At 33.8% G+C, this 12160-nt stretch overlaps 1 protein-coding gene across 1 annotated transcript; it reads right to left on the bottom strand.

The window, feature by feature from the left end:
• Nucleotides 1-6103: 6103 nt before the first annotated feature.
• On the bottom strand, nt 6104-11066 carry LOC149252469 (double-stranded RNA-binding protein 3-like). The gene is made up of 4 exons (XM_089459710.1): nt 10670-11066; nt 10294-10538; nt 6921-7146; nt 6104-6810 (listed from the first exon to the last, which is right to left on the bottom strand). The coding sequence occupies exons 1-4, from the start codon at nt 10680-10682 to the stop codon at nt 6422-6424; spliced, it is 873 nt and encodes a 290-aa protein (XP_089315836.1). The 5' UTR covers nt 10683-11066; the 3' UTR covers nt 6104-6421.
• Nucleotides 11067-12160: the final 1094 nt, after the last annotated feature.

Raw genomic sequence — 12160 nt, 5'->3', positions numbered from 1 at the left:
AATAAAATTTAAAAACACTTCAGCCTTATATAAAACTGATGTTGTAATTTTTAATATTTTAAACAAAATTAAATTAAATTTAAAAAAAAAATTAATGATTATAATTATTAATAAAATATTTTGAGTCAGTATAATTACATAAAAAATAAAATAATAAAATAAGAAATAATAATGATGATGATGATGGTGGTTAACGTCCACTTAGATCAAATTGGTCTATCAGACCTATAATTTTCTTTCTTAGTTTCTAATTGTGTGGCTTCTCGTCTTTCTTGGCGAGATTGGTGTTGTAGGTTTCTTTTTTTTCTCTATGGTCTTCCAACTTTCTTTATCTTGCGTCTCCTTCATCTCTTCTGATTCTTGAGACATTGGTGTCTTAGCTACACGATCTATTGTGTTCATCCTTTTGAAGATAGTCGGAGAAGAATTTTGGTGTAGGAGATCTGCTTCGCTGTTAAATGAAGATGTATTTTGTGCGGTATTTGGACCCTTATCGTTGTTAAGAGTAAAATAGAATAAAAAAAATAAAATTATTTAATTAAAATAAAATAGTCAATTTACTACTATGAGATATTTTAACTTATGGTTTTCATCACCTATGGTTTTGTCTATAGTGTTCTTCTCTAATCTAGTTTATAAAATAAAAAATTAAAATTACTTAATTAAAATAAAATAGTCAATTTATTTTTATGTAAACATTTTGAATCACAGTGTTCACACTTCAAGGTTTTTCCAATCTCATGGTTTTTCCCCATGGTATTCTTCTGTAAGGTGACCTATTTAAAGGCATAAAATTCTAATGAATTTTCCACACATAAAAATAACAAATTGTAAATTTGTTGTGCCAAATTTGAATCTTTTTGTGTGAGAGCTATATATAGACGCAGAAAATTCAGAGAGCAATTCAGGGATGTCAAATTTGAATCTTTTTGTGTGAGAGCTATATATAGAGGCAGAAAATTTAGAGAGCAATTCAAGAATAGGACCTTGAGTTGACAATCTCACGGGTGACTATTATTGGTAAAGGTAAGCCTTCCTCTGGAGAACACCATACAAAGTCTAAAAGAAAAAGGGAAAATTTTGATAAAACTTTTCATTATAATTTCTTAATTTAAAAAACAAAATAAAAAATAAGAGTTATTTTCTCTTTGTTTTTAGTATTTTTAAATTATATTTTAAGTTTTTTGCCAATAGTTTGTGTAAATAAAATAAAATTGTCAAGCCAAAATCACCTATATTTTTGTATTAGAGTGTCTTATAGACAAAGTAAAAAAAAAAAAGGAAATCCCTTTTCAATGATTTTGTTTATTTATCTAGTCTTTATGTCTAGAAATTAGACTTTACTTTTGTATAATTATTGTTGTTGGCCAACATTGTATCTTATAAGCAATTGTGTTTTTTTTTACATAGGGAAAATTTTGATAAAACATTTTTCATTATAATTTCTTAATTTAAAAAATAAACAAAATAAAGAGTTATTTTCTCTTTATCCCATTTCAATGATTTTGATTCATTTATCTATAGTGTTTTCGTTGAAAAATTATGCTTTATTTTCGTATCAAAGTGTATTATAGGTAAAGTTTTTTAAAAATTTTAGGGAATCTCATTTCAATGATTTTGATTTATGTATCTATAAAATTTAGTGTTTAGATTTGTATAATTATTGTTGTCTTCCAGCATGGAAGTGTTTTATAGGCAACCAAGGGTCAAGTTGTTGTGCCAAATTTCAGATTTGAATAATTTTGTGTGAGAGCTATATATAGACACATAAGATTCATGAAGTGATTTAGGGATTAAGACTTTGAGTTGTTAATCTCACACGCAACTATTATTGGTAAAGGTAAGTCTTCCCTTATAGAACACCAAATTAGGCTTTATTTTTGTATCAGTGTCTTATAGGAAAAATTTTAAAAATTAAAAAAATAATAATAAAAAATAAAAAATTTGATAACCTTGTTAGTAATATTTCCTTAATTTAAAAATAAAATAAGTTTTAAAAAAAAAGAAAATTTTGTTAACTTCATTAGTTATAATTTCTTAACTTAAAAATACAAATAAAAACAAAAGTTATTTTCTCAGACCGAAACTACCTCTATTTTTTTTCTCCGACATGAGAGTGTTTTAATGAAAGTGTATTAACTTCACTCTTTAAAGTTTTTGTGAGAGTGTTTTAATGAAAATATATTAACTTCACTCTTTGAAGCTTTTGTGAATGGTCCTTATGTCTGAAAAGTTAAGCTATATTTTTATATGTCACATAGTTGAAGTTTTCAAAAGAAAATTAGGAAATCCCATTTTAATCACTTTGATTATACTCCATATGTCTAAAAAATTGTGTTTTATTTTTTTTTTATGGAATGCCATTTTAATCACTTTGACTCATGTATTTATACTCCATATGTCTAAAAATTTGTGTTTTATTTTTGTATAATTATTGAGTTTAAGAGGTTCATTCTACACTCCATTATGATGTTATGATGTGTAACCCTATCCTTCCATCATCAAAGTTGAAATTTTACTCATGTTAGCCCAAAAAAAAAATTTAATAAACTATACAAAATATTTAAATAATATCAGTTCATAAAAAAAATTACACGTGAAGAAATTGGATCCCTCTCGGCTCATGTTGGATCCATAATTAAAGATGGATCTATGTTGGACTATTACTTAAACCAACTTAGATCTATCTTAACTCCGGATCTATCAAGCAACAAGAGGGATCAAATCTCTCGAGGTGCAAACCTTTCCTCAAGTTTTGGAGGGATCAAATCTATCTAGGTGTAAACATTTCCTCAAGTTCGATATTTAAATCTCTTTTTTTGGGTGCAAAACTTGAGGAAACGTTTTCACCTTGACAAATTTGATCCCTCTTGGCTTGATCAGCGTACAGATTAGAATCTGGGAAATTTGGCATATTTGTGTGACATTGGCATGTTTGTGTGAGACTCAAAATTCTCAAGTTGCTTGATTGATTAAAATGTATTCCTTAAACATATAATCTAAGTCAAATTTGTAAGACATAAATGTATGCCATTTAAATATTCCCAATTTTTATTACTATTATTCCTCCACTTCATCTGAAAGCAATAAGTTTGTTGTCAATATTTATTTGTCTTCATTATGTTGCCTCAAACTATATCATGTATGACAATATAATGGAACCTTTTATATAAAGGATAGCTACCATACAACCTTCAAGGCATCACAAGCATAAATGAAAGGGGTATGATCAAGGCAATGAGAATGAAGAAAATGCCACAAAACAAATTGAAAGAAGAATATGTCATTCGAAAATGCCAAAAAACAAATCGAAAGAAGAATATGTCATTCTGCTACATCCTTTCAATGCCCAAAATATTGTGAGAGGTCAAAAGATTCTATTTGAATCCTTTTGCTAAGAAAATGTTACAACACATGGGTAGGATGCAAAGCCTCTCATATTTTGTCACGGAAATTAAAACACACCTCAAAAACTAAAATATACATTTTCTTAAAGAGTTTTGTGCACACTAGTAGAGTTCACAATGGATATACGATAATAAATGTCCAAAGGGTCTAGGTTTGAATGGTGTCTTGGTAGCGCAATGGAAGGCGTATCCTGAAAGGTTTGGTCCTAATTAGTGTTAAATTAGACCCCAACAAGATAAATCAAAGTAGCAAGGGAATTCAATTGATAGTAAGCTATGTTGTAAATCTAGGAAATACATGTTTTCCAATGATATGCAACTTGAGCTACCCTGGTGGTGGAAGCAACTTTAGAAACTCAAGGCTCCCTATAAAATAAAACACTTATTTTAGATAGATCTTGAGAATAAGGTTCCAACTTGGGAAGTACTCCATAAGAGAGCTCAAAATGGCCCTGTTCTAAGTTTTCTCCATAGGGAAAAAGGTGAATGTATTTCTCATTTCCTTATTGTTACCACTTAAGGTGAATGTATTTCTCATTTCCTTATTGTTTACCACTTCACTAAGTATAGTTTGCAATTAAAACATTGATTAGAGGATTATGGGTATAAGAAGTTTAAGATTTAGTTGAATCTTCGAGTTCTCAGTGGAAGGACATATAGGTTAAGGACTTGAGGTTTTTTCCATTGATTCTCGATTGTGGCCTATGCCCAGATAGGAATGAGTCATTGTTTTAGTGTGGAGTGTCATATGTTGTCTAGGTACTCCAAATAGTTAGTGTTTATTGAGAGAGTTAGTGGTCATGTGAAGGTAAAAACTCCGAAATAGTTGAGCTCCTTAAATATTGATGAAGGTATGGTATGGGTTCCTTTGATAGACCCTCTTAAGGAATGTAGGTCCCTATGGTGCTAGGGGAGTTACACATTTAAATATGACACATTCTTTTGCCTTCCAGATCAAGTGGGTTGGACTAGTTTTCCTTCATACTAGATATTTTTCAAAACAATTATTAGTTCGTTGTTTTTTTATCTTATCAATTGGATGAAAATAATGTGGTATCCAACCAATAACATGAAAGATAATGAACCAATCATTAACATTCCTTCTTCAAGATAAATACACTGTAAAAGGCACATGTTCAATCTCCCAAGAACATTAACCAATTCAAGCACATAAAACATCTCAAATTCATTAGCTTAGTCATTAAAAAGTCTGAGAATCATTTACAAACTCCATCATTCTCCAAGCTTCCAAGATTCACTGCCTCACTTTTGCATCTGAACCAAACTGTTATTAATTATTTATATGTTTCCACCTTCAAAAGGTAGCTATGAAGAACAAACAGGCTATATGTTTCCACCTTCAAAAGGTAGCTATGAAGAACAAACAGGGCAACACAATGATGACAACTTTGATTCATTGGCATACTCTTGTCATGGCGAATGGTCCTATCAAAGAGTCATTCAAGGCTCCACACCTGGACTAATAAATTTTGGTAAATAGTATGCAAATCCTTATCAAATTTTCACCCAATTTCCAGTGTATTTATAAAGATGCTTCCTTGTTTGATCACTATTGGTGAGGTATAGGGTAAGAATTTAAATTAACTATATGTAGAATGATTTATAATATGTTATTCATATGTTATATGTTATATTCATTTCTATATTTGAAAATCATATTAAATTTTAATATTGAGTCATTAGATATTTTAATGTTATCAATAAATCATACAAAATTTACTTCTTGATCTAAAATTTTCTTATATTATGATTAGTGTAATCTGGTGTGTATTTTGGTATTGAGTTGTTGGGAGCTCTAATTAATATTATTGATGTTTATGTTAGCTATTGTTATTAGAAATGAATTGGCCATCTATCTGGTTGACTTTAAAAATGAGAACTACACCAAAAGAAAACAAAAATAAATAAATAAAAATTGGACAACAGATAAATTGAATATATATATATATATATATATATAAATTTGGAAGAAAAACCATATATATTCATGTATGCAGAGTTGCAGGATATATATTTTTTATCCATAATTCATACAAAAGAAATTGGATATTTGTTTCTGCATCTAAAATTTTGCTATATTTTGGTTAATGTATTCCGTTGTGGAAATCGGTATTGGGTTGTTGAGAGCTACAGTTGGTATTATTGATGCTTAAATCAGCCAATGAAATTATAATCCGATTGGTTATGGAACCGGTCAATTTCAAAAGTGGTAATTGAATCAAAATTAGAAAAAAAAAAAGGGAAAAAGACCAAAAAAATCTATCAAAACATGTATAAATATTCAAACTCACAAAAAAAAAAAAAAAAACATATACATACCATTTGCATCCATAAAAACCCACACCATTATACACAAATATGCAAAATTTCTCTCATATATATCTAGATACATAAAACCAAAATAACACCCAGTGCAATCCATTTTTAAACCAAAAATACATCAACAAAGAGACTCTAGATAGCCTCTAGCATCCAAAAAAATCATGCCACAACAAATACCTACATATCATCAAAATCATTGCCTATATTGGGATTCTCATTATCAATATGACCTAAGAATTAAAATAAGATAGTAAAAGCTTAACATGTTAAATCGAGATTTTGATAGTGATGAATACAGCATTTACTAAGGTCATGACAAAAGAGTTCAACAATCTATGCCACTAACATCGAGCTACATAAAAAACTTGGTATTCTTTATTAAACATTTACGTGTGCCAAAAATGAAAATAAAAAACATTAAATAGCTGTGTGTATTGCCACCCAGCGACTTGAATTTTTTTTTAAATATACAAAAGAAAAAACACATCCTAATTTCCAAAAATGGAGGTGGAGGCCGAGTGCAACTGTTGCATATGCAAGTCCCAATTTGGCAAGGCCTTGGAGCCCTAAACAACATAAGTCCGTTGAATGAATGAAGAGCGGTCAAAATGCTTTTCGCAACAATCTGGTGATATAACGTTAGATAGATCATTAGTTGTTGCGGGGAGGAATCAAGTGAGTCTTAGGAGTGGATTACATTCTTCATGATGTTGAAGCTTCTCAGAACCTTCTTCTCCCGCTTGAAGTGCAACTTCACCCTCCACCTTTACTCGGTCTTGCTGCATCTGAGAAGACTCTGTTTGGGCATGCTTCTCTGATTCTTTTACAGGTGCTGACTGTGGATCCCCAACAGTTGGCATTCCCTGACCATTTTCAATTTGCATAGAATTACTCGCTGTTATCTTCTGTTTTGTTTTGGCAGTCTCATTCTCTTCGGAGACTGATTGTACTCCTCTATCCCTTTTTCTTGGAGGGGCTTCAACTGGAGAAGTCAAAACAACAGAACCAACACCCTGAGAGGGAAAAATGTTAGGTACAGTGCCCTGAGAGACAGAATCATCTGCAATATGACTGTCATACATTAGTATCCCAATAAAAAATTAACAACAGTATCATCAAAGCAACATGCAAGGTAAAATAATTCACATAACAGAATATGTAGCAACCCACCAGCCTGTGCTTCAAGTGCCTGTAAGGCTACTCGGGCAGCGTTCGTTTGTGCTTCCTTTTTAGTGTTTGCAGCACCCCCGGTATATTCAATCCCAGAGACTTCAACAGTACATACATAAGTTGGCGAATGCAACTTTCCAGAACCTTCGCAGCGATAGTTAGGAAGTGGTAAACTACGCTTTTGTGTATACTCCTGAAGCAGATTCTTATATCGTCCCATCTCATGCTGGCATGACAGAAAATAAAATGCCTGAGCATTGCCATTACAGCATTCAAAGAAGGAGCTATGGCAAAGTTCCAATTACTCTTTTTTACAGAATGAGCATACATCAATTCAAGAAAACTTACGAAAAAAGATAACTGCATTTCACTATTTAGCAGGGATTTTATATTTCCACATCACCATGGCATTTGACACAAATGGCTGTCTATGATCATTTATAGTGTAATTTAAGCATAAGTGTTGCACCAGAGGAAAGGAATGAACAAGCTTGCCTTCTTGTCTGGAAGGCAAGAAAGAAAAATGTACCTTGTGTTTCTAAAAAATAAAGACAGAAAAGCTACCTATTAAATGACAAAGACAGAATGAATAGCTACTTTATTAAATGACAGAGATAGAATGAATGGCTACTTTGCTAAATGACAAATATACAATTATTTTTTGTTGCAAAAAGCTTCCAGAAACATGTCCATTGGGACAGTAACTCATAACAGGGATTTCCAGCTTGGATTCCATGTCTGAGGGGTATTTACTCAACCATATTTGCCTGGGACTTGCACCCAGTCTCGTCCATTTCCAGCATTGCGTTAGGGTGGAGTGGAGTACAGTTAGAATGGAACGAACCCTAGTAAATGGCTCAACACTCCATCAATCTGACCAATAATCCAAGGCCCCTTGCTAGTTTTTAAAAGCAATCACTGCCATTTTTAAGAAAAATCTAGGTTTTTCTAGCTACCTAGGAGAATCCTGAAGAAAACAGGACAGATTTCAAATATCAGCATCATAACAGAACAGCCTCGTCTTTAGAACCAAACCTTTATGAACTGCATATGTATGCTTTGATAGATGAATCAGAGAATAGAACTAGCAAGGTAAAGACCAGAGTATGCGGATCAAGTATAATCCTGAGGAGAAGCAATCAATCTTACAAAGTGAATTCAACCCTGACAAACATAAGGCTCATAGAAATGTATGCCCATTGATAGCTAGAAGTGTTAACCTGGGAGGTCGAAACAAAAACCAATGGAAGGGCAGAAACAATTCTAGTTTCTAGTATCTTTGAGGTGCATGTAAACTTTCAAAATACAAAAGAAAAGAAGATTATTGAAGGCAGAGATCAAACTCAAGAAACAAATCTGCAAAAAAATTCCATTGTAGATGACCTTAACGTCAGACGTAAAATGCTACCAACACCCACATGTAACCCAAAATTGAAGCAATCAAGAAAACCATTAAGTTGTACACTTAAATGGGCCAACTCTAAGCATAGCTTGCAACTGCCCTAAATGGAACAATATTGGAAAGAACATTTGCAAATCGATTTAATGTTAGAAAAGGATAAGACTGTTCAGCAGAATGCATTCAAATTTTGTATTCTTAGAGTTTCATAATGAGTAGAAGCATTCTGAAACAAGAGAAACAGAAGTTTGTCAACATGAATGTCAACTGCTTCCTGTATCTGAAATTTAACAAATAAAACACTATACACTAGGATAAATAATGGTATGTAGCAGAAAGCCTAGTTGATTTCCTAACAATTTTTATTGCACTTAATGAAGCCAGGCACATTTCTACAGTCTGGGTGATAGTGGGTGTGATCCATCAGTTTTCATGTATGTGCATGTGCATCTCTGGCGTAACATTTGAATTTAGACACTGATTGGATGTGACAATTTCTATTGCACCTCAAGATCCAAGGTGCATTTTGTTGGAAGTTTGACAACGAATTATGTAGATACGAGTAATAATTGTATTAGTTACTACTAGTTAGTTTTATACCGAAACAACTGTTATGTAACGGAGGAGGCTTGTATAAAACTAGTAAATGCCCGAGAAATGTAATCATGGGGAATCATTATTGATTGAATAGAGAATACAATCCCTTGCCCCGTGGATGTTTCCTTGACACCCTGTCAAGTGGTATACCACGTAAATCTTGTGTTATTTCTTGTGTGTGTGCATTCAGTTTTCCAATCAGTTATATGCTTTTCTTGGTCAATGTATAACTAAATGTTTTTCTTTCTTTCCTCATTTTCCCTATTCGAACTACACATTCTACAGTCTGGTCGAACTACACATTCTACAGTCTGGGTGAAGGTAGGTGTGATAAGGTGGGTGTAATCCATCACATTTAATATAGAATAAAACTATACAAGAGGATATGTGCATGTGTATCTGTGGTTTAACATTTCATTGAATTTAACAAGTGCTTTGGGTATATAGAATAAGAAAACAAAACCACACAAGAGGATAAATAATGACATTTATCAAAATTCCTGGTTGATTGTGCAATAATTTTTATTGCACCTAAAGAAGATAGGCACATTCTACAGTCTGGATGGAGGTGAGTGTGATCCACTACTTTTCAATGTATGAAGCTAGGCGCATTCTACAGTCTGAATGGAGGTGGGTGCGATCCATTACTGTCCAATGTATGTGCATGTATGTAACATTTCATTAAATTAGACAGTGCGTTGAGTATATAGAATATGGACATAAACCCATCGTCCAAACCTTCCTCTAATGTCCATCTCGAGGTTGTGAAGATGGAGCATGTGTATACCCACTTCACAAGTCTGCGGAAATGGCCAATGTATCAAATCGTAAAACACCACATATGCAACCTTGGGCTTCACAACTTCGAGGTGTAATCAGACCCGGGTTTATGTGTCTGTGCTAGTATTCAAAACAAAACCCTAAGAAATTCGGGGTCTTGATTCCCTGACATATTGCATCTCTATTTCTCATATGTATAAATTCTACACAAAAGTCTCTATTTTTATATGATCTTTTACTACAGAAGAAGATTTTGGACAGCCATTGGTATTCAATTCATGAAATATAATAAACAAATGCAAGTATTCACTTCATGAAATACAATAAACCACTGCAAGTTATTTTAAGAACCCATTGTGCTTGTCGTTTAGTGGAAGCTCAGACTGATTGTCGTGAAGATGATCCAAGTTCGAATTCAGGCTGGCAGGCTGCCGGTAAAACTGTCAGAAAGCCCTGGAATTCTCACAAAGCAGAAAGAAAACGCTGGAAATACCACAAAGAAGCAAGCAGCTGCATTTGCCAGGCTGAGGAGGGTTAACACTCACGAATTTGCAGAGCATGAGTGTAAGTCTTAAGATGCAGGTACAGAGAACTTACCAGTGGATTAGGAACGAAACCCAACTCCTCTAAAGCAACTCGCGCTGCAGCATGCTCAGCAGCCTTGCGGTTCCTGAAATCTGAGGGAGGAGAAACATAGCTGATCCCATTGACAATAACAGTTGATGTGAATTTCGGCCGATGGGCAGGCCCTTCTTGTGTAGTCTTGTAAGAAGGCTTGGGCAGGGATGCTTTCTGCACATATTCCTGCAACTGGTTCTTGAACATTATAATGCCCGACATATCTGAAAAGGGGGAAAGAAAACCCTGTAAGAGAACAGAGAAAAATTTACACAGAAAAAGGAATCATGTAGAAAAGATAATTCAAGACATCATGCTAAACCAGGAAAACAGAATAAATACTTCAAGTGTTCACCTCCTTTGGTCATGGAAATTTGGTGGGATCTCTGCCTCTTCAACCTCTACGAAGACTTCTCCTGTGCCCTTGTAATGGCATGAATGTTGTGACAGTGCATCATAATAGTGCCTGCGTTTCCTGAGAAGAAGGATAAGCCGGTGAATTCACTAGGGGCTAGTTAAGTTGGGTTAGGGAGCTTGGGTTGAACTCATTTCTTGTATTTGGGGTTAAAATAATTTCTTGTGAACAAATACAGTAATTTATTGGGGTGAATAATTTCTTGGGTTGAACTAATTTCTTGTATTTACAGTAATGTCCCAGAATGCTTTTAGTTCAATGGGACATGGTTTAGGTTTTAAGCCAGTTTTACTGGTTCAGATCAGACCGCAAGTGGAGAGGAAGGGCTGCATTTATGAAAATAAATACTTTGCTTCTAATAGCGTAGAGGCTAACCGGATGAGTATTCATAAATACTTTCCTTCTAATAGCGTAGAGGCTAACCGGATAAGTGGTCAATGAACTGAAAATTTAATATTTTGTAACTTCTAATTTACGTTTTTTAAACTGAATTTGATTTTACGTAGATTTGGGTAAAGACTCCATTATTTATTTTCATGTTTTTTTTATATATATAAAGAGAAATTGTTTGTAATATTTAAGATTATTAGCTAATAACATTCAAAATAAAAAATCAAGTATTTAGGAAGAATATTGCATTTTTTTTAATTATTATGTTATTTTTTTTAAAGGTGGGAAAATTTATCATGTCAAACTACCAATTACAACAGTGATTTTTTTGCTGCTATCTTGATGCAAGCTAACGAAAACTAGGCCACCATTATTCAAGGAAGACCAGGCCATCTGGAATAACCCGATGTGGTCCTTAAGGGGGGCAGGGTTCACTACTATCAACCAGGTCACAGTTATTCAAGGAAAACCAAGCCACCTGGAATAATCCGATGTCGTTTGTAAGGGGGCAGGATTCACTACTACCAGATGCCTTTGGGGCAGGATTCACTACTACCAGATGCCTTTGGGTCTTGGGCAGTTAACCTGTTTCCTTACCTCTAAGAAAGACGAGCTCTTAGCCAAACATAAGCAGTTTTAAGGCACACTCCCGTCCTAGCGATTTCTGGCTGTTATATACTCTCGTCCCAGCTATTTCTCACTGTTATCCTAATGCAAGCTGACTCATCACCTTTATCCTTATTTAAGGAAAAACAGACCACCGTTATTCAAGGAAAACCAGGCCATCTGGAATAACCCGATGTGGTCCGTAAGGGGGCAGACTTTCACTACTACCAGATGCTTCTGGCTGTTATATACTCTCGTCCCAGCTATTTCTCACTGTTATCCTAATGCAAGCTGACTCATCACCTTTATCCTTATTTAAGGAAAAACAGACCACCCTTATTCAAGGAAAACCAGGCCACCTGGAATAACCCGATGTGGTCTGTAAGGGGGCAGACTTTCACTACTACCAGATGCCTCTGGGTCTTGGGCAGTTAA

Source organism: Pinus tabuliformis, chromosome 7 (genome assembly GCF_031772625.1).
Source record: "Pinus tabuliformis cultivar Carrire ecotype Pingquan chromosome 7, CPIR1, whole genome shotgun sequence".
Lineage (NCBI taxonomy): Eukaryota > Viridiplantae > Streptophyta > Pinopsida > Pinales > Pinaceae > Pinus > Pinus tabuliformis.
This window is presented reverse-complemented; position numbering and strand designations above follow the sequence as displayed.

Bases quoted from the DNA above. Each gene is read 5' to 3' on its own strand.
- LOC149252469 (XM_089459710.1), bottom strand. The intron at 7,147-10,293 runs GTAAGTTCTCTG...CTGTCATGCCAG, and splicing joins GTTTCGTTCCTAATCCACTG to CATGAGATGGGACGATATAA. The intron at 6,811-6,920 runs GTGGGTTGCTAC...GTCATATTGCAG, and splicing joins GGCACTTGAAGCACAGGCTG to ATGATTCTGTCTCTCAGGGC.